At 40.0% G+C, this 23,422-nt stretch overlaps 1 protein-coding gene across 1 annotated transcript; it reads right to left on the bottom strand.

The window, feature by feature from the left end:
* Positions 1 to 1,301: 1,301 nt before the first annotated feature.
* Positions 1,302 to 17,469, bottom strand: LOC310637606 (transmembrane protein 151B-like; the record flags this gene model as incomplete). The annotated part of the gene is made up of 2 exons (XM_083358109.1): positions 1,302 to 2,723; positions 17,374 to 17,469. 2 exons carry the CDS (start codon positions 17,467 to 17,469, stop codon positions 1,302 to 1,304), a joined length of 1,518 nt encoding a protein of 505 aa, XP_083214235.1.
* Between the last annotated feature and the right edge of the window lie 5,953 nt (positions 17,470 to 23,422).

Raw genomic sequence — 23,422 nt, 5'->3', positions numbered from 1 at the left:
TTCTAAGAACTTCTCTTAAGATCTCTCTCTCTCTCTCTCTCTCTCTCTCACACACACACACACACACACACACACACACACACACACACGTTTGTAAATATGTAAATATTTATGAACCTAACTCCCCCCCTTTCATTCATTTGTCTCCAATTTTCAGACTGCCTGGAGAAGTCCCTGCAGTTCTCTTGGCATGAGTTTTCAGAAGAGATTTGCTATTGCCTTATTTCTAGGGCTGAGAGAAAGTATAGTCCTTGACTTACAACTGTTTCTTTAGTGACCATTTGAAGTTGCAACAACTCTGAAAAAAAATTGATAGTTTTTCACACTTGGGGCATCATCATGGTCACATGATCAAAATTCATTTGGCAACTGACTTGTATTTATGACAGTTGCAGTGTCCCGGGGTCATGTGCGACCATCCCTTTTGCGACCTTCTGACAAGCAAAATCATTGGGGAAGCCAGATTCACTTAACAACTGCGTTACTAACTTAACTTCAGCGATTCCCTTAACAAATGTGACGAGAAAAATCAAAATGGGACAACATTCACTTAACAAATGTCTAACTCAGCAACAGAATTTGGGCTCAATTGTAGTCATAAGTTGAGGATTACCTGTAATTGGACCAAAGTCACTCAGCTAGCTTTGTGCTATAGATTGCTACCACCTGGATTTAAGATAGGGTCTTTGCAGATATTTCTTTAATAGTTTAAATTTAAAGTAGGAGAGAAAGCGATATTTGTTTCTATCTGTTTTATGAGAGAGAGAAAGAGAGAGAGAGAGAGAGAGAGAGAGAGAGAGAGAGAGAGAAGAAAAGTGAGCAAATAGCATAGAAAAGGTATGGGATGATTTCAGGGATAATCATTTTTATTATGTCTTATGAATCACGCACAATATTTTTATTTAAAAATTAGATAATAAAATCAGGAATCTGGGTCTTACCACCATGTAGCACATACGGGAACGAGATTAGTATGGCTAATGAGTATGAGTTGAAGTTTATGAAGCTTTTCAGTAAATTCAGTAAAGTTCACAGGATGGTCTTAGAAATTTCTCTTATCCTAGCCGTGAGCTTTAGATTAACTGGAGATAACCCTATAAACTGTAAAAATCCCTGAAGAAGCAATCATATCACAATAACCTCCTAACTAACCAACCTACAGTCTTTATTGACTCTTTGATTCAGAGTTGACATTTCTTAGATTTCTAGATGAATATGTCTCTTTTTTTGGAGAAATGAACAATTGAGACATTACTGTATGTATTGCTGTTACTGGCAAACAAGGAGTTGCCCTTAAAAAGTCAGAGTGAGGTCTCCAGGCAGGAAGCACGGCGAAGACAGAAGTGCCTCCTTTCCTGACTCTCTGACCTATGCACAATTAGTACTGGGAAAAAACGAGCTTCGTGGTAAGTGGGTGGGTTTTCATTGATAACCAGTTGGCTAGAGTGGGAGCAGCACTGGTCATCCTGGCAACCGCGGTCAGTGATGCTGCTGCTGTGACTTCTCCAAAGTCCTGTCCTGTGAGAGCCATGAAGCTGGCATAAGGAGAAGTGGCTAGTGTTCAGAGAGAGCTGTGAGTTTGCACTTCCATTGTGGCGAGAAAAGATAGAGGAGGTACTGGAGGCATGACGGCAAGTATCACAGCCATGAGTGATTTCATTGTACCTGCAAATGGAGTAACTGTTGCATATAGGAGAATGGGTCAGGTCCATGAGCATGGCCTCAGAATAGCTGGGGATCAGCTGGCGATTGGTGCAGATGTGCCACTCAAGCTCAGTACTGTCCTGAGTGCTTACCCTGGGGATTCGGTATCTGTAGAGGGGCTCCTCTGCCACAGGCGGCACGCTGTACTCCACCCCAACAAGTTTCTCCACATGGTAGTGTACGTGTGCAGTCTGATATTCTATGAAGACTCTCAGTGGCCATGAAATCATCATCAGAGCAGCCACCCAGAAAGCATAGTGGGATGCATACCAGGGAAGATTCCCGGGGTCTCCATAAGCCATCATGACTTCTTTGAAGTCTATATTTTTGAGTTTCATGCCTTCTCTAATCTCCATGTAATCATCCAGCCCTTCTATTTCTGTGAAGAAATGAGCTCTCTGTGCCAAGTAAGAGTTCTCAGATTCCGTGTTGGCAAAGCTGAAACATTTCGTGAACTTTAGCCTTGTGGTGGAATACCATTCCAGGCCCATGAGTTCCTTAGATATGTCTTTGAATCCACAGTGGGAATAGTCAAACTCTGCTTCAGCCACATGGGTGTTGACTCTCTCATGGTAAACCTGTGTTGTTGTATAAGCGTCACCATTGCGATACCGAGTCACTTGCCTTGTCCGTCGGACAAAGTGGTAGCTTATGGCTTTCCACCATATACATGGTGTGGCCTGTTTCATTCTGGCAATTCGGTCATAGACACTTTCCACATCAGCTTTATATTGAAGTTTACTTCTGGTATGGCAGTGCCAACACTCCACCAAATAAACCACATAAAGAATAACAAGGAATGATAATGGAATATACACATAGCCATCCGAGCAAGGACTGTCATGGTAAATCATAGACTTGCCTTTGAAAGAACTATCAAAACTGAGCTTAGTGACTTGTGTGAGTTGGCACCAAGCTACAGCCCCCAGGCAACTATATATCAGAATTGAGAGAAGGAGACACTTCCAGTGAGATTCTCTGCACAGTGAAGAGCTCAAAGATTGCTTGATTGGTCTTTGCTGAAAATCAGACAACAGAGAAGAAGAAAAAAAGAACAGAAATGAAAAGAGAGAAAGAGCATTTTTGGTGAAATAATACAGAAAATAATCTTACACATTTTAAAATTTCACATTTCAATGATAAAAGGCAAATTTCATCAAGATTTTCAGGTAGACCTTGCAATATGTCCCAGGTTGCCTCCTTCAATAAATAAACAAATAATTGCTTTGAAGTAATTCAGCAAAGTGCAAGAACTATTGTAAGCACATTTTACTAAAACTAAGACTTAGTATTGTTTCTAAAACAATAATGTATTATGTAATTATTTTTAAGAAAATATATGTAATTTATCTAGTTACTTGAAGAGTTCTTGGTATACAAGTCTCAGATAACTATATTTTTATACAGTTTTCAGTATAGGTACATCAACCTAAGTAAAAACTTTCAGTAAATTTAGCGTACCTCTTGGCCTTGAAGTTGGAAAATAGTTTATTCTTGACACAATTGGCATATCTTCCCTGACAAATTCTGGTTGACTCAGCCTTCCATCCTTCCGAGGTAGGTAAAATGAGGACCCAGATTGTTGGGGGCAATTAAGCTGACTTTGTAATAATGCCGCTTGGGGGTGTGTGTGTGAAAGCCCTAATAAGCAGGCATATACATAGAATGAAGGCTACTGCTAAGCTTGTAAGCCGCCCTGAGTCTTCGGAGAAGGGCGGGATATAAATGGAATTAAAATAAAAATAAATAAAATAAATTTAAAGCCCATGTAAACTTAGTTACTTTTACCTTGCTTAGATTGGGGGTGAGGGGGCATTATACGATGTAGAAAATGCTAATCCAACATGTAGAAAGCTGGAGATTTCAAATCTCCTGCCTTCACCCAGAAACCTTCTGGGTTTTCACTCCAGGGCCCCTCCCCTGTATGGGGGAGGGGCAGATAGGCATTCTTACTGCCACTATACATCTTCTTTGGGGCACCTCACCTAATGTCTTGCCCCTAATTTGGGAGTGTGAGACAAAGAGATTTCTCACACACTATGTGGTCTTTTTAAGGTAAAATGAAAAAGTAAAATCCTTTCAGTAATGTAACCTCCTGACTGTATGGAGCAGGGATAGGCAACCTCGGCTCTTTTATGACTCATGGACTTCAACTCCCAGAATTCCTGAGTCAATTCTGGGAGTTGAAGTCCATGAGTCATAAAAGAGCCGAGGCTGCCTACCCCTGGTATAGAGAAAGGTGTATGTCTAATGGTTTTATCCCTTCCTCCCATTCTTGGGAGAGAGAACAATCTCATAAGAGATCAACAAAATGAAATTTTCAGGAAGTGATTATAACAAAGTCAAAACTGCAGCCTGGAAAAAACCAGCAAGCGAACTATTTCACAACAATAATTTGCTCAAATCCATTCTGCTTTCTTCTGACTATAGTTGTCTATTTTGTGAATAGAAAAAATGGTTTTATTCAATAATTAAATGTATGCAAATGGTACAAAGACAGTTAGGCATATCCTGTAATTTGGGACATGCGTATGTAACCAAAGTACTGACTTCAACTCTTATAAACCCGATAGGAGGATCACAAGCCTTCTTCATTTCCACAGCCTAATTTAGGTAGAAAAGTAGCATTCTTGTCACTATTGCAGCTTGTTGTTGCTTGTTAATCCACTGCAGATCTCTCAAGGATAGATTAAGAGACTGTCATTTCCCTTCAGTCCACTTCTGCTTTAAAGAATCTAATACTTGAAGAAATCCTTTAGAAATGTCTCCAAGTTCTTAAATTCTATTCAGCTTCCTTCAAAATCCAGAGAGGGTAGCCTATATTTTTCTTCTGAGCTCCTAGTCATAATATATATTAAAAAATACAGTTGCCTTGAACCGCGAGATGGGTAGCAAATAAATTAAATAAATAAGTAAATCAATAAATAAAATAACTACTGTATATGAAAATAAGATTGGACGCACATCCTGAAGTGACCACAATTGGAGCAGTTTTTAAACAAACAAAACTGATGGCAAAGTGTCTAAATTGGAGGACCCTTTTCAGTTGAGGGTTCCTGACCAAATGTTCTTTCTGCTTTCTTTGCACTCAGCTAGTTGTAATTATTGTAACTATTCAGAATCAGGTGAAATTGGAAGGTAGTAAGTTGCTATCATGTTTGCCAAATTATTTTTAGATAAGATTCTCACATTATTAATATAGGTTAGATTAATTGATTATAGATTGGGACATCACTGTCCTAACTGATCCTCAGTATTAGGTCATCTACAATAGTTGTCAAATTTCTCTCTCTATAGAAAGTTTGACCAGCTTGACAGCTGGTTACATTTTTTTCAGTTCTTCAAGGAAGTTAAGTCAGGAACAGATCCTACAAGAACTTTATATACTATTAAAGGTAAAGGTAAAGGATCCCCCGCACATGTGTGCTAGTTGTTTCTGACTCTAGGGGCGGGTGCTCATCTCCGTTTCAAAGCCAAAGAGCCAGCGCTTGTCTGAAGACGTCTCTGTGGTCATGTGGCCGGCATGACTAGAAGCCAAAGGCACACGGAACGCTGTTACCTTCCCACCATAGTGGTCCCTATTTTTCTACTTGCATTTTTACGTGCTTTCGAACTGCTAGGTTGGCAGAAGCTGGGACAAGTAACAGGCGCTCACTCTGTTACACGGCACTCGGGATTCGACCTTCCAAACTGATTGATAAGCTCAGCGTCCTAACCCACTGAGCCACCAGATACAATAAGATAATTTTGAAAGTCTGTTTCTCTCTGTCTTCCTCCTATACCTATACCAAAGAAGTTTCTTCCTCATCCTCTTCTGGCTCTCCAGTCAATGCTGATGTTTTTGTAAATGTTCCATACCTTCTTAAAAGTTATCTTCATAGTCCTCTAAGTTTTTTCTCCAAATCGTTCAGAATCTGGACCAGGAGCTTCTCACTTTTTTTTTCAAAACAGGAATTTTTCATCTATCTGACCATGAAATATCTCATGTTCCTAAAAGGCTATATACGAATATCACTGATTCAACCCAGCTGCAAGTTTGAAATACAATTGCATAACTTTACATTTCTTGAACCAGCTTCTGATACTGAAGCTACTATTAATGTTTAAAAATATTTTGGGTTTTCAAAGAATAAAATATTTTTCCATTGTGGTTCTAGTCATCACACCAGTTTCTATCATATCAGTTTTTGTTAGCAGAACACAGTACTTTACAATTACTGAATCTAATAACACAATCTGAAACAGGAGAGAAATTTATATAAAGCTTGTTTTGAACTATTATAAATGAATTCATCACTTGCAAATCTTATAAACAATTTTCCAGGCTTAATTCTTTAGAGGTTAATTAAGATAGTAATAAATTACTCATGGATTGAGTTCTTCATATGGTGTAAAGCAGGAGCGTCAAACTGCCAGCCTGTGGGCTGGATGCATCATGCAGAAGCCACGCCCACCCCATTGCCGGCAATGGCAAAACCGTCCCAATACGTTGCGCAACATCACGTGACATCACAAGTTTGACATGTCTGGTGTAAAGCATCTTGTGCTACTTTGTTTAGGAAGATAATTCAAATTAACTATCACTCTAGTATTTGCAGATTTAGAACTGGAATTTTTGATACACATCTTGCCAAGTTGACAACAGCAGAGAAAATCTGATAACTCTGATTTAGTGTGTTTAAAGGGCAATTCCTGCTCAATTAAGGAGCTATTCTTTCCAAGCTATGTAACCTTAGATGTGCATTAGTTTGCGTTTTGTAAATATGTAAGTATGGGTCAATTGCACAATTGATTACCAATCAGTCATAGCATTTCAAAATTTCCAGCAAAGTGGTGGTATAAGGATCGAAACCAAAAAGGCCTGTACATGATACTTGAGTTGGAATGTATTGTATTATGAATAAGTATGTCTTATTAATGCTTCTACATTATTATTTTTGCCATCAACTCCTGGTTGAGTTTTTAATAGCTGTTAATTAGCCATCCAACCAACAAACCAACTAAGGTTAGCCTGAAAATGCAAGAAAATCTTAACTAATATAACTGAAATAGCTGTTGAATGGTGTCACATTGAGATTTTAGAATAAAATGAAGAGACTGTACTTCTAAAAACTACTACTACTACTACTACTAAAAACTACTACTACTACTAGACCCTATAATTTGATAAAATTGATCCTGAGAGACAGCAATAAGATTTAAAAAACACAGTTAAAGGTACTTTTAAGCTTGCTGTGCAGTCTCTGAACTACTGAGCTATTTTTCTATGAGGCACTAAATGTCCCAGCATAAGGACTGAACTAAAATTTAATGGTCATTTCAGTTGATGTTTTTAAGTGAAAAGCAACTATCTTATTCTTTGCCTCTAGCAAGTAATGATTTGAATCTACCATGCTGTATTTTCTAACTTTTTTAAAAAATATAATGCCTAAAGGGGGATAAAATTCTCACTCTCCTAATTTCTATTTTTTTTTATTAAAAAGTTTTACAGTACATTTTATTTTTAACAAAACAAAACCCCTCCCAACCCCCTCCCCTCTCCCCAACCCTCCTCAACACCTCCCTCCCTCCCCCTCCCCCCTCCCCGACTTCCCAGAGCTAAATACAAGGTGTAAAAATACAAACAATCATAATCTACCTTATGCAAACAAAAATAAGCTATTAAATCTATCGCACTTTAACTCTTATAAAATAACTACAAGCAATATAAATATCACGTCAATACTTATTCAAATGCTAAGTGAAACTTTTTAGTCCCATATTTATTCTGGATGTAATCACTTTCCTAATTTCTAGTTTGATGCCTTAGTTGTTGTTGTTAGTTGCGAAGTCGTGTCCGACCCATCGCGACCCTATGGACAATGTTCCTCCAGGCTTTCCTGTCCTCTACCATCTTCTGGAGTCCATTTAGGCTCACGCCTACTGCTTCAGTGACTCCATCCAGCCACCTCATTCTCTGTCGTCCCCTTCTTCTATTGCCCTCAACCTTTCCCAGCATTAGGCTCTTCTCCAGTGAGTCCTTCCTCCTCATTAGGTGGCCTTAACCAATGCACAAAACTGGTTTTCATAATAAATTATAATACTATTCATTTTTGTTTATGAATATTAAAGAAAAAAAACCAAAAAAGTAAAAAAGTAAAAAGCAACCTTGAAAAAAATAATAATGTCCCCTTTCTTTATATTCCAACTAATTTGCAGTATTCACAAACATTTAGACTGTCGTAGAAACCATATTGTCACTGCTTGTGGTTTTTTTTTCATTCTACCTTATATTTAGTATAACTTTTCTTCTGGATGTATGCTGTCAATTTTGCCATTGCTGCATATCTTCCAGGTTTGAGTTTCCAATCAGATATTGTTGATGTTGTATGTTTCGTTCAATATTGGACAAAATTTAAAAGTACTATTAAGTAAAAAGTACTATTAAGAATCCATCTAAACATTTCAAGAACTATGATCAGTCAAACTTAAGTCCTGTTCAGATTCAGGTACATATCACTGATTTTCCTCAACATTTATATATGAGCTAAAAGAAATGAATATATCTATATATGTCCTGTGCCGTTTAGCCTTACAATGTTCTTGTTTTTTATACATATTCTGCTTATTTGGCTCAATTTCCTCTTTGCTCAGTCCTTTTGCATTGTATCCTATGCTTCTGCATCATTATTTACTATTTATCTTACATCAAATTACCACTTCCACTCTTCACCATGTCACATTTGGAAAAAAGATAAATTTCATACATGCCCACATTTTTCATACTTGGAAAGCCTTTGATATCCTCATGGAGCCAAAGTGAAATAGATAGAGCCCCCTCCAAATTGTTAGCTGTAAACAATGACAAGGTACTTAGCCTGGAATGCCCTTTGCCAGAATAGGATCTGAGCTGGAAAGGCAGATTAATATATCTTTATTTATGCGTAAGTAAAAAGCAATACAGGTAGTCCTTGACTTGCGACCACAATTGAGCCCAACATTTCTGTCGCTAAGTGAAACAGTTGTTAAGTGAATTTTGTCCCATTTTACGATCTTTCTTGCCATAATTGTTAAGTTGTCAATTGAGGGAGGGGCTATTCTGATTTGGGGAAGAAGGGAACATTGAAGAATTGAGCAGGCATGAAGAAAACTTTTCTCCTGATGTCACCCAAAACTTTGGAGAGAAGGAATTTGTAGGGTGGAAAGAATCTCCTTTTAAAAAATGGTCCATAAAAATTGATGCCCCAAGACAGGGGTGTCAAACCCAATCGCATCGTGGGCCGTATTGTGATGTATCAGGATTTATTTTGCCCTTGCGTGGCCTGCCCCAAGACATTAAGAGATCTATAAATAATAATGAGGACTTTGAATTGTATCTGAACTTCAGGCAGCTCTTATTAAATGGCATAAAGCTGCTGAACTGTGATCAGTCCTTCTGCATTTGGACCATTCAGTTTTTAAGTAACTTTCAAAGGCAATGCACCCTGATTAAAGCACATTACAAAACTATAATCCAGGTGTGAGATGATGAAGACGTGAGTGACAGTTCCCAGTATATCCTGTTCCAAAAATGGCCACATCTAATGTAGCAGCTATAGCTTGCTTCAGCAAGACCCAATGAGTCCAGGAAATCTCCCAAAATTTGGGCTGGCTTCCCCATGGGACTGCAATCAGTCAGACTGGTTTGCTAGAAAGTAGATTAGAATTAGATAACCTTAAACCCAATGAAATAAATGGGGTTTAAATCTTATTCTGTTCCTGCTCATCACCTACACTAGTTTTATATGAGTTATTTTAGAATTAAGACCAACAAAATTATTTTAAGCATATTAGTACATAAATGTGATTAAGGTTTTGGGCAAAATGATATGGCCTTAGACAAAACTTTGCCTTGATTTATTTCATTAAGCCATGATTTATTTAAGCATATTGCGCTGAATAAATCTCAGCTATTTATTATAAATAAATAATTTATAAATCACAATGGCCTATAAATAGGCCATACAGTGCATTTTATAACATGCTATATCAAAACCCAATAAACCATATTTTGGCTGTACACAATATGTGAGTTTAAGCACTACCTCCTTCTATAATTGGAACTATGTACAAAGGTCTACCTTACATTTTAAAAAAAATATATAGGGTGCTTATTGAAAATCAGCTACATTCATGCTGAGGATTATTAATACACAGCTTGCTGGAGCAATGATCAAAGACCATTAATTTTCAGCCTGCAATGGAAGATTTTGCATAATCTAACAGGTCATCAAAAAGCAAACACTTCAGTGCAGAGAGATACCAAACAATCATAGGGAAGAAAAAAGAAAGCAGAAATTAGGAGGAACAATTTACAAATGCAGCAATCAGGATTAAAAAAATGAAATCAGTCCTTGTCCAGAAATAGACAATCAGGATGGCACAGCTCTGAAAATTAAGTTCCCATTTAAAAACAGTGTCTAACCTTTTTCTTTTCTTCAGTAAACTAGACCTTTCTCAACATTATTACGTTGGATCAACTCCTATCAATGAGGGTGAGGTGTTACCCCCCGTTGATAGGGCTCACAACTTGGGCGTCCTCCTGGATTCGCAGCTCACTTTTGAAGACCATATAGGAGCTGTGACCAGGGGGGCTTTTGCCCAGGTTCGCCTGGTGCGCCAGTTGCGACCCTACCTGGACCAAGATGCCCTACGCACAGTCACTCATGACCTCCTGTTTAGACTACTGCAACGCTCTCTACATGGGGCTGCCCTTGAGGACCACCCGGAGGCTTCAACTGGTGCAGAATGCGGCCGCGCGAGTCGTGATGGGGGTCTCCCGATACTCCCATGTAACACCTCTACTCCGCGAGCTGCATTGGCTTCCGATTGCCCTCCGGGTGAGATTCAAGGTGCTGGTGATGACCTATAAAGCCCTGAATGGCTTGGGTCCGGGATATTTGAGGGAACACCTGCTGCCAGCATCAAGTTCCCTTCGTCCAGTGCACTCGCACAGGGAGGGTCTTCTCTGGGTGCCGCCGGTAACAGATTGCCGGCGGGTAACACCCAGGGGTAGGGCCTTCTCAGTGGGTGCGCCTGCCCTGTGGAACCAGCTGCCTGCGGAGCTTAGGACTGCCCCCAACCTCCGTTCATTCCGCCGGGACCTGAAGACCTGGCTCTTCGAGCTCTCTGGCCCAGGCTGAGAATATTTTTAATTTTAATTTTAACTGGGTTTTAATTTTCTCAGGGTTCTATTTAATCTCTTTTAATTTGTTTTAATGTTTGTATTGACTGTTTTTTAAATGCCCTGTAAACCGCCCTGAGTCCTTCGGGAAAGGGCGGTATATAAATCTAAATAAATAAATAAATTCTGAGAAAGTCTTTTTTAAAAAAACAATGCAGATTTATCTTATGGTGCTTCTTGAGAGTTTATTCAACTTAAGCATTTGCTTTTTGAATTATTTGTCACTGCTTCTGAAATTCCACAGTGGTGGGCACTTTGGGAAGAATTACGGTAACCCTTGCTTCAAAATTAGTAACTTTTCTTGTTTAAAGAAGTTGAAGATGATGTAATGAATTTTAATTGATATTAGTTACTTACATGACCTCTGGAATTATGATCTTGAAAGTCCCATCCTGATAAACCAGTAGATGATCACTTTAAAGAATTTTAAATCCATTTCTTATTACCTTAAAATGAAGTTAATAAATCTTTAAGTATTGGCTACTCTCATTGGGCTGTCATATTTTATGCTGAAACCAACAAGATTGTTAACATAATTCTGGGTTGCTAGGTATTAAAATGTTATTTTTAGCCTATGTTAAGAAACTATCAAAATTTAAAGATTGTAGGGTTGGTATGGAGACTAGCTAAAACATATAAAACTGAAGAAGTAATATGTTGGTGATTTGTAGAAACATATTTAAATACAATAATAGCCAACATTTGCATGCTTTCCAGCAAAGAAACAAAATAGAACGTTTTCAAATAATTCGGTCAAATTCTTAAAAGTTGTTCCAATTATATATTTTTTCATGCTATTATCATTATTATTAAAGGTATACTATTTTGCAATAATGTTGTAATTAGTTATACTTTTTTCTGATAAGTAGTTTAACATTTTCTTTTTAAAACATTCCACGAATCCGTAAAGTTTATAATAACTTTCTGTATATTAACTTACTACAGCCTAATACAGGCTCCTTTTTTGGTTGCTTTCACATCAGTCTTGAGTCGTGATGATTGCCTGGACAAGTCCCTGCAGTTTTTCTTTTACCAGATTTGAGAAAGTGGTATGCCATTGTTTCCTTCCTAGGGCTCAGGAAAAATGACTGGCCTAAGGTCACCCAGCTGCCTTCATGTCTAAATCAGAATTAGAATTCATCATCTCCCGATTTCTAGCCTGCTGCCTTAACCACTTACGCCAAATTAGCTCTCATTATAAATCATTGTCCTCTTATTTCTCCCCTGCAGTTCTCTCCTTTTTTATGTTTTGCTTTATAATATCTCCTAAATTTGCCTTGTTTCCCCTTGTTCTCCTTACTGTTTCAGTGACTAAGACCAGCATTACATATAAGGACAGTGTTTATCTGAGAGCAATGAGCAATATTTCTGAGGTTTTTATATTATAGGAAATATGATTACCTTGGGTCTCCATTTTGGCAAAAGGATGCAAGTTAAGTTAATTTGAAACTTCCATTTTTGTATTTGCAGCATCACTTGCCCAATAGCTTGTCTCATGGAATAGATTTCAACAATAAGGTTTCTTGTAACCTTAAACCACCTTGCTTTCATCTACTTCCATTAACTAAGCTCATTTACTTTCATTAACTAAACATCCATTTGCACTGAAACATAGGAGGTATGTTAAAAGGCTCTTTGGATATAGCCATTTAATGCTGCAATCACAAAGGACTAATTTTAATTAAAGACTCCAAAGAGTTATAGGCAGAGATTTTCTCTACGGAAAAAAATTACTTCAGAATCTGCAAAAACAAATCTTCTTAAATAAAACAAGCACCCTCCCGCACAAATAAATATTCTTGTTAAGTAATGTTTTGGGAGGGTTGTTTCTTTTTAATCTTGTAAGCTGGTTAGAATCACTTATGTGAGGTGGATAGCCATATAAATCATATAAATAAAAATAAATTAATAGAAAAATAAATTAATAGAACAGGATTGTAGTTTTGTACCAAAGAAACAGGAACAAACAGTAGACGATAAAAAGGGAGATCTTGAAGCACAAATTTGTAATAACATCAAGACTATAAAAAAAAGTAACATGATTAGATACGTCAGAAATACTGTAAGCGTTTGCATAATCAGATAACAAAGACATAACAATATTAAAAGAGGTGAGATTGCTCAGGAACTGAATATTTTGCATCTGACTTTTTTGTAAAAGATAACAGTATAAACCCATGCTGAAATGTCATTTTCAGGAAGGGAACCTGTTGAGCAGGGGTGTCAAACTCAATTTCATTGAGGGCCGCATCAGCATTGCGGTTGCCCTCAAGGGGCCAGGTGGGTGTGGCCAGGGTGGGTGTGGCCTACTGGGTGGGCATGGCTAGAGTGTGTATGGCCTACTGGGTGGGCATGGCCAGCTCTACATCATTCACATCAAGGGTGCCTATGGGGGCCTGGGCAGGAGTGGGACAGATCTGAGGGTCTCTGGCAAAAGGAGGGTCTCTGGGCCAGGGCCAAGGAAGTGGGGGCCGTTCCCTCACTGTTTCCAGGATGGCTTCGCGGGCCGCATGAAACCATTTCGCGGGCCACATCCGGCCCCCGGGCCTTGTGTTTGACATGTCTGCTGTAGAGCACAGGCAATTTGCAGTGACCCCGGTAGACTTATCGATCTACTTAAAATAAATACATTACGACTCCAGATGCTGTCCATTTGAAAAGTTCTGGAAAGAAGTGTGGGGACAAAAGTAACCAATGGAAGCAGATCAAGCATAACAACTGTCTCCTTGAAGCTGGCCTACTGTGTCATCAAACCTGTGTCGTTAGCTAAAGGGACTGATACAGAAATAAATCTTTCTTGGAAGATACATTCCCAATGACATAACCTTCCAACCCTGTAAACACTGATTTGTAAGTAATTGCCTGGTAATTGTGATTATTTCAAGGAAACAGATAGTAAATTTCACTAACGTGCCACCCCCTACTACAGAGTGTGAAAAAAAAACATTTTATTATCATAGTAAAGTCTAAACAATTGATAATTGAAGTGTTTATGCCTTTGATGTGCTGTTCATGGTATACAGAGAACAATTTCCTGCTGCAGCAGACAACAACAAGAAGAGACTAGCTTCCTTTTGGTCATATCTGTATTTCTTATCTATAGTTGTAAACTAACTCTGTAATCTTTCTAAGACTAGAGGCTGGAGCCCTTCGCTTGGTTCCCTAGGAGTGTGGCGATCACAGTATTCTAATAAAACAAAAATCAGTTTATACTTCTCCAATCCTTTTACTCAATTCCTTAAGGTGAGATTTCTATCACAGAAGTCAGGTAGAGAATTGCTGTCCTTTTGAGAAAAATATATAATATTGTCCTAACATTAGCTTTCTATCAAAGGATATAAAAATGATCAATTTAAACTGTTTTTAAAAAAAGATCAGAGGGGGTAATAGAGAATTAAAAGCTTCTCGATAAAATGATAGAGCCTTGCTGAATAGAAAACAGGGCAATTTTTGTGAAGGTTTTAATAATCTTTTAGAGGTCTGTGAGACTGCCACTAGACAGGCAGACATCAATGACCCATGAAAGTGTTTATGTGCACTTTAAAAGATTTATCCCTTAGCAGACAAGGGAACTAGAGGAAATCTCAAGTTATGGACTGGGAACTAGTGCAGGAAAAGAAAGTGTTGGAATAAAGAGATATTTGTGCAGTGAAAGAGTACCTTAGGTCTGTTTGCTGCCTTGAGTTGATACATACACACACACACAACAACAACAGAGAGATTCCACAAGAATTTGTATTGAAAGCAATGTTTTTAAACTTGTTTATAAATAAACTGGATAATTAGGATAGGGGATCAACTAATTTTTAAGAATGGCCAAAGCCTCTAGATCATGGGTGTCAAACTTGCCATGTCATGTGACGTGTTGTGATGTAATGCAACTCTTTTTGCATTGCCGGCAATGGGGTGGGCGTGGCTTTGGTATGACGAAACCGGCCAGCAGTTTGACACCCCTGCTCTAGATGAGCTGGGCGGCACACAAATCAAATCAATTAATCAATCTTTTTTCAAGAACTACAAGAAATCAGTGGAATAAGGATTAAAATGGCAAATATAATAGTATAAACAATTATCAAAGGAGAGAAGTCCATTTATGTCTCCCCTCCTCTCTGGAATTGGAAGTGATTACCCAGCAGAGTGATGCTATAAAACTTGATTAAAACACTGACCCATTTTAAAGCTACTGTGAAAAAGACAGATTTTACTTGGGTATTATTACAGTATTACTAGGAAAATAATATTTTCAAAATCAGGGCAACTAAACCACAATCTGTTCAACTACAGTTGAGATAATGTCTAACATTCTGGTCACCAGACCTTAAAAAAGTTACCATATAGGTGGAAAAGTGTAGAAAGCAATAACAACACTCTAAACACTTTAACAACTTTCATGAAAGGCAAAATAACAATTTAAAGGGCCTTTTTAACCTTTAAAAAGGATGGGAGGAGTGACAGAGAATTCACAATATTAGAACGAAGGATTTTTTAAAGTAAGCTGCTGTTGGGAATTTCAGACCAAATGAAAGAAAACTTTATTGCACTATTCCAATACAAAGGATTGGTGTCTACTAAATGTAAAGTTACGGTAGATCAATTTGTCTACAGATACTAAAATGATGGTTTATTACTATGCTACTATAGTACAGTAGTGTTTATTTTTATTGTTGTTCAGTTGCTAAATTATGTCTACTTTTGCAAACCAATTTGACCATAGCATGCCAGCCCCCCACCCCCCACCACTATCTCCTGGAATTTGCCCAAATTTTTGTTCATTGCATTATTGACACTGTAACCATCTCATCCTATGCCTTCCCCTTCTCCTTTTGCCTTCAATCATTCCCAACACCAGGGTCTTTTCCAGTGACTCCTCTCATTAGATAGCCAAAGTATTCGAGCTTCAGATTCGGCATCTGTCCTCCCAAAAACCAGTCAGGGTTGATTTCTTTTAGGGATAGCATTTATTACTAATGCTATTGCTATAGCATTAGAAAAATATGTCTCTAAGTACTAATTATTGGGCACATAAGGGAAGTAGTATGGGCCAGTATTTAAAGAATTGTACTGGAACTGGGAAGACCCATTTCATGTTGGCTGAAATCACTGGATGACCTTGGCCAGGCACTGCTTCAGCTGAATGTATTTTACAGAGTTGCGGGGATAAAACTTGAGGCAGAAGTACTAAATACATTGGCTTAAGCTCCTGGAGAAAAAAGCAAGGAATACATTAACACATAAAAAATGAATGTAGTGAGATAATGGTGTTGTGCTCACATCCAACAAGGATTTGGCAGGGTTCTCTGAGTGGCCACTGAGGAATCCCTATGTTAGGCTAGATAAGCCCTTGATTTGATTCAGCAGCATTCTTTTTTTTTAGATCTTATTCTTTGCCTTGTATGCCATGCAGGCCTTTGAATTTACAACATCAAATTTATGATTACAAAATCATTTACAAGTTGATTCTATTGGCATTTGGTTGTGACGGTTAGCAGTTTGCACCACAACAGACGGATACATCTGCAGTATGTTTTGTGGACCCAGGTGGAAAACAGATTGGTTATGCTCCATCTACCAGATCAGCACATTACAGTTTGGAAGCCCAGTGGTATGAAATGTCACTCAAACAGCAGCAAAACAGTGAGTGAGAGAGCACTTGTTTATCAGAGAAAACTTACTCTGGATATATTCATAAAAAAAAAATCTGGAGCAAAAAAAAAAAAACCCAGAGAAACTCAAGTTATAGTTTTTATAGATCCTTGAACCTAAGAGAATCATATCTTCATTCTTACTCCAGAGAAAGGTTTTCAGAACATTGGAGAACTCCTTTCCCTGCTATTGGAAATGGCTTTAAACTTGGTAACCTCTGACTGGCAAAATAATACATTTCGGTTGGCTGGTTACTGCCCCAGGTATGCCCCAGGTACTGCTCGAAGGAAGTCTACACAACACAACATAACATAACATAAAATTTCTCTTGCACACCCTTCTTATCATAAGAAAAAGATGAGTGTACACACACCAATGGACATGCACGCACACACACACACACACAAGTTAGAGATTACCACTACAGATCTCCAAATCCAAGTTTTCGACCATTTCTACAAAAGAAAATGACTCCATCGTGCCTTATTATTGTTTTCCTTGACCTGCATATTTTTAACAAGACTTTCCTATGAGTTTAATGAAGGCCTAATCTGAAAGAATCCCAGTGATGTTTGTGGGTTTGGTTCCCCCTTCCCCTCCTTGATCAGTTTTTCCTAGGGCCACAAGCAAGTTGCACAGATACACAAAAGTCCCTTCATTCTGGGTGCGAACATATTCTTTCGTGCTCGCTCTTTGGACGATGGGCGCAGCTGTACACGCATCCTCAGGTACAGACAGCTCGCTTTCCCCGACTCCGTCCGCCTGGCATTGCCTACACACAACGCCTTAGACCCCCCCCCTCCCAGACGCCCTTGGCTTCTCACCTCCTCGTTAGCATCTGTAGTTGCAGCCGCCGCAGCCGCCACTGCTGCTTCTGGACTATTTCCAGCGGAAGGCTCCGGTTCCCCTTCCGAAGACATCCTTGGCCATTACGGATCTCGCAGCCCAGCTCCCGCGTCCAACGGAAGGGAAAGTTCCTCCGTTCCGCTCCAGAGCAGCAGACCCGGGCCCGCTAAGGCTTGGCGGAGGGGGGAGAAAGCGCGGGGGGGTGGTGGAAAGGATTGGTGAGGAGAGAGCAGAGAGAATCCACCGGGCTCTGCATCCGGCTGCAGCTTCCCCTTCAGTTGGTCCCGCTTTCCCTGCGGAGACCAAACGGGGCTCCTCCGCTTGCCAGCCTGCCTGCCTGCCTGCCTGCCTGCCCGGCCGGCTCCCGAGTCAGGTGTGCCCTCAGGGCTAAGGGGCTGCTCCGGCTGCTGCGTTCCCCGCCTGCTTTTCAAGTCGGGATAGACTGCGGCTGCTCTTCTCTTCAACTTCGGAAGGGAAAGACGCTGGAGACGCCTCTGGGAGACGCTGGAGAGGCGGCCGAGCCAAAGCAAGGTCCCTCTTGCTGGGCACGGTGCCGGCTGTCTCCCCCCCCCCCGCCCGCCCGCGCTCTTTGGCCAGGAATCCTCCGCAGCCCCCCAACTCTGCAGTGGAACTAGTTGGCTGCCCACTTCGGGCTTCTCTCTATTTTTGTCCCTCGGCATTCCCGGCGGCCAGTCAGGAAGACGGGAGGGAAAGCAAGATCTCTCTGCCTGAGGGCATTCCCTGGGGAAAGCCCTCTCTAGCCTCCTCTGCATACCTCTTGAGTGACACAGGTTCTTCCTTCCCGATAAGTGATAAGCCAGTGATAAGCTTAGGACTGGCACAGAAAGAGATCAATCTTCTCTGGAACCAGGTAGCCACAAAAGTCTATTCTGTCCTATCCTGACACCTGAACTAGGTATTCCAGGGTTTGACCTGTTCCTCAATGTTGGCTGTTTGATGGGGGCGGGGGGGGGGAGATGTAGTGTATGCGGGTTTTGCATACACGTGAGGGTCAGTGAATTAAGGAGGTGGGGAGCTGGACAGCTCCAAGCAGGAACAGCGTTTGGCGGGAAGCCAGAACAAGGGGACAGCGTTCAGCGGGAGAGCAGGATTTAAAGGGATTGGCTGACCAGCCAGCAGGATGCTTGGATTATACCCATTGGCCAGGCAGTTACCTGACCAGGTATAAGTGAGGGCTCAAATCCTTTGTTTCCCAGTTCGGCCATGTTCCTCAATAAAACAACTTAGCTCCTGAACCTGTGTCGCCTCTGATTCTGGGTCCAACACAATAGGAGAGAAATAGAATCGGAAGGAGGGATCCATGGAAGGCATCTTAGAGGTCTTTTGATCCAGCCTCCTAACCAAAGCAGGAAGCCTAATAATGGCTGTCTAACCTGACTTATGACCTCAGGATGAGGTGTTAAATACATTTAATGCCTAACACTGACATCCTAAACATAATTTAGCAACTGGCCACTAACTAGCCCTCTATGCAAAGGTTATTCTTGACCTTCCAGACTAGAACATAACCACATCTGAAATTTATTATTTCCGCTAATTTATATGATTCAGTTACCAATAGAATCATAAGGAATTGTCTTCTGTTTTTATCTGCTGTATAGATGTAAGTGTATTATATTAAAAAAAATAGCACTGAATTGTCAATGGCATTAACGGATTGATTCCAAACGACAGTGGGAATTTTGTAATACAGTAGAAGGATTCGTATAAGATAAAATTCATGGCAAACTGGCAGAAATCAAGTAAAAAGCTGAAACTGTTTACAAAAAAAGAAAGAAAGAAATTGGAATGGGGTTCATCAGATCATCAGAAAGTACAAAGAAATTGGAGAGTAGCAAGCAGTGGTGAGAAAACCAGGAGATTCAGGAAAAATGGATTGGGGAAATAAAGAATCCCCCTATGATTTGTGATCTGTACATATCTTTTCCTATTTCTTGTTGGAGGCCTAAAAAGAGTTTTGGGGGGTCAAGCAAGAAAAACCTATATCAGTTCATTTTGACTGTTCGTTTTTTTAAAACAAGAGATGACAGTCTGATAGATCATGGAGACGCTTGGGCAACATTTGTTTTGATTTCAGCAAAGCACATGAAAAGATGTATGATTTTCTTGCTGACAAGATAGTACAACGTAAGCCAGGGAGTTCTAAAATAGACCCACAGCTGGTTGAGTTACCATACTGAATAAATACTCATTAATGGAGTCCAAATTGCAAATTAATGGAGGATGCAAATTGCAAATGGCTCCTTCAGAGATAGCATATCAGTACTAAATCTATCCTTAGACATAAAGCCGGTTCATTAGAAAAACTAGATACATCTCAGTTTTAACAAAGAAATATCCTGATCGAATCTCAGTCAGTTTATGCTGAAATACAATGCACCTCCTGCAATAGCCAAATGCAGGCTGGTTATATGTTAGCACAGTGGGAGTTTGAGGGTTCTTGCAGTATCTTAGCTGTTCCTAGCACTGCATCTTCTGGCTGGAAAGCTCTGATGTCGTTCCTGGGATTTGTTGGAGACAGTCTCCAGCTTAAGAGTCACAGCCCTGAGTGCTTCTGCCACGGCTGGGACCACTTTGGCCTTTACTTTCCACATATTCTCTCATTTCTTCTTCAGGCCCTGGTACTTCTCCAGTTTTTCATACCCCTTCTTTCAGATGTTGCTCACTTGGCATTGCTACATCTATCACCATTGTGGTTTGTCTGGTCCTTATACTACAACCACAATGTCTGGTTGATTGGTCAGAACTTGCCTGGCCATTTGAATCTGGGAGTCCCACAGAATCTTAGCCTGTTATTCTCCATGACTTTCTGGACTTGGGAGGATCTAGCCCATATATTATGTAAATGTTCCTGCACACAATACCAGCTACTTGCTCGTGCTCTTCAGTGTATGCTATTCCTGCCTGCATCTTACACCCTGTCCCTATGAGTTGGACAGGCTGTGAGATTTCTCTGCATAGTCTACACTTCAGGTCCTACCTAGACCCAAGTTTCTGTAGATCTGATGTGTAGTACCTATTCTTGTGCTGCTATGACCAGTGCCTCAGTTCTGTCTTTTAGTCCAGCCCTTTTAGCCACTGGTAAAATTTCCTGATGTCTGCCACCTCAGCTATCTATCTCTTGATGGTACATTCCACACAGGGTTTTCTCTCACTGTTGCACTTACTCTGCTTGATCTTCCTCCCATATCTCCCATGTCTGTTGCTGCCTTGGGGATTCTCTTAGCAGCTCATCTTTGGATGTTATCATACTGATGTATTCCTGGATGCTGTGGGTTTCATTCAAGACAGTGACTTTGACACTCAACAAGCCCCTCCCACACTTTTTCCAACTAGTGTACAATCTCTGGGTGCTGGACTTTGGATGGAAATCTCTATACATTGTGAGGAGCTTCTAGGTCCTTCTTTAGCCAGTTCACTATATAGCAGCAGGTTATCTGATGATTCGCGAAGTGTAAGTGTGGGTGATGTGGATTTTGTTCTTCCCATTGAGTTGGCTCTTTAAGACCTGTTTTATCATTTGTTGGTACTTGGATGTTGCTGTCTTCCTTGCCTCCTCCTCATGGTTCTCGTGTTTCTCTGGGTTACCAAAGTACTTGTAGCTGGTCTATATATTTGCTATGTAGCCCACTGGTAGTTCCACCCCATCAGTCTTAACTGCCTTCCTTCTCTTGATTACCATCTGATCATACTTCTCCTAGTCCAAATGACACCTCAATGTAGATCCATGTTAGGTAGATCACTGAGTCAATGTCTCATTCATTCTTAGCATACATCTTGATGTCATCCATGTAGAGAAGGTGGTATATGATAGTTCCATTCTTGAACTTGTATCCATATCTAGTTTTTGTGATTATTGATGGGGTTCAAGCCTATGCGGAACAGCAGTAGGACAGTGGATCACCTTGGTATTTGCTGCATCTGATAGCCAGTTATGTGTGGTGTCTTGAGTTGAGATATCCAGCGTTGTCTTCCACAGTCCTGCTAAGTACTTGAGGAAAGTCCTTAGTGTCCTGTTGATCTTATATAGCACCAGGCATTCACAGATCCATATGTGTGGCATTGAGTTGTTGGCTTTCCTGACGTCAGTCCAGGATGTGCTCAGATTGGTCTGTCTTGATCTTTAATCTTGGGTGACTGCTCTATCTATGAGCAACTGATGCTGCCTCCAGTGTTGTTCCCAATGCCCTTCTGAGATTGCTCATGTACTGGTCCATATAGACCTGTAGCTTAATAGTTATGATGCCTGATAGGACTTTCCATGTTGTGGGGAGGAGGGTTATTGGCTGGTAGTTATTGTGAGAACACACGCACACTATCCCTCTTCATTGATGACCTTCAAGCATACAAAATTTTTTGGTATCACTGCAGTTTAGTGAATGATAAACTGGGGCATCATAAGATGTTTTTAGATTTAGACCAAAGCCTCAAGGCAGCAGTTTTCTTTTGAGTGAAATGTCATGGCCACAGTTGGTACAAAATACACCCAATCAGTGATATAAATTGGTTCTCAATATTAAATGCATTTTTCTGCAAAAGCATTATAAAGGAAATTAACATATTATGGAAAGAAAACACAATACCCCTTTTAAAACTGAAAACAACAGATGAGTTGTTTTAGAAATAGCTCACATTTTGCAATTATGATTGGTTTTAGCATCCCAAGGGTAGAAAGCAGTCTAAAAATTCATGTTCCAGAAAAAGTATTCAATATTCACGTTAAGAAGATAATTCTGGGATTTCACCAATGGGATGTCTTATCAGAAGTACTTGCAGCTTACTTACTCTTTTCTCCAGAAGGTCTTCTTCCTATTCTTATGCACATTAATTATATATTCCATGCTAAATGTTTGATAGATGCTTTATGTACTGGCATATCATACTCAAATGCCCTCTGCTAATTTTATCTCTTAATAGCAGAACATCAGAGTTAGGCAATTTTTCACATGAGTAGCAAATGAGGATGTGGGATTAATTCTACCGATGCTTTCAGAGCATTATATAGCTGGTGCAAACTGTTATCTTCCTCAGCTTCTTCAAAACTACAGCTGACAATTTAACTGGAAAGGGAGAAATAATTAAAATAATAACTGCAACGAACTTTCTGACATTTCTCATTTTCATTCCTTGATCAAAGAGTGAAGATTTAGTGTTAAGCCTTCAAACTACTTTAATCTTGCCTGTTTTCAACCATGCATACTAAAAAGGTGAAATACTAATATGAGCCTGTTCCACATCTTACCATAACTCTGAAACCAAATGTATTCTGTCTTCTTAGTAGTGGTCTTATGATGGAGCTTCCAGGGAGGGAAGAAAGGAGAGAATCCATTTCCTAACTTTTAGGCTATTTATATAGGTTCCTAATTTGATTAATACATCAGTACTGGAGCTGCTCTGTACAAGTGTAACGATACCAAACATTAAGAACTGTAGACTTTGCTTACTCACTCCATGAAGTTCCCCTCCTATTAACAGATGCAAGGAAAGGACTTTAGAAAGTGAGCAGTCTCTGTAGGAGTGCCACTCCGTTGGAAGAGGTGGCCCCTTATGGCACTATTGTGGACATCTGAAAACTCAATAAGACCTAGTTGCTTCAGAGAACCTTCAGGAACTGATGAATTCAAAGTTAAATAGTAAATTGTTTTATCTAGTGCTATTGAATTTGACGTAGTCTTTTAAATTTTGCATTGGTATATCACACATATAAAAGGGACGCGGTGGCTCAGTGGGTTAGGACGCTGAGCTTGTCGATCAGAAGGTCGGCAGTTTGGCGGGTCGAATCCCGAGTGCTGCGTAACAGAGTGAGCGCCTGTTACTCGTCCCAGCTTCTGCCAACCTAGCAGTTCGAAAGCACGTAAAAATGCAAGTAGAAAAATAGGGACCACTACGGTGGGAAGGTAACAGCGTTCCGTGCACCTTTGGCGTCTAGTCATGCCGGCCACATGACCACGGAGACCTCCTCAGACAAGCGCTGGCTCTTCGGCTTTGAAACGGAGATGAGCACCG

The sequence above is a fragment of the Vipera ursinii genome (assembly GCF_947247035.1).
Source record: "Vipera ursinii genome assembly, chromosome: 1".
NCBI lineage: Eukaryota > Metazoa > Chordata > Lepidosauria > Squamata > Viperidae > Vipera > Vipera ursinii.
This window is presented reverse-complemented; position numbering and strand designations above follow the sequence as displayed.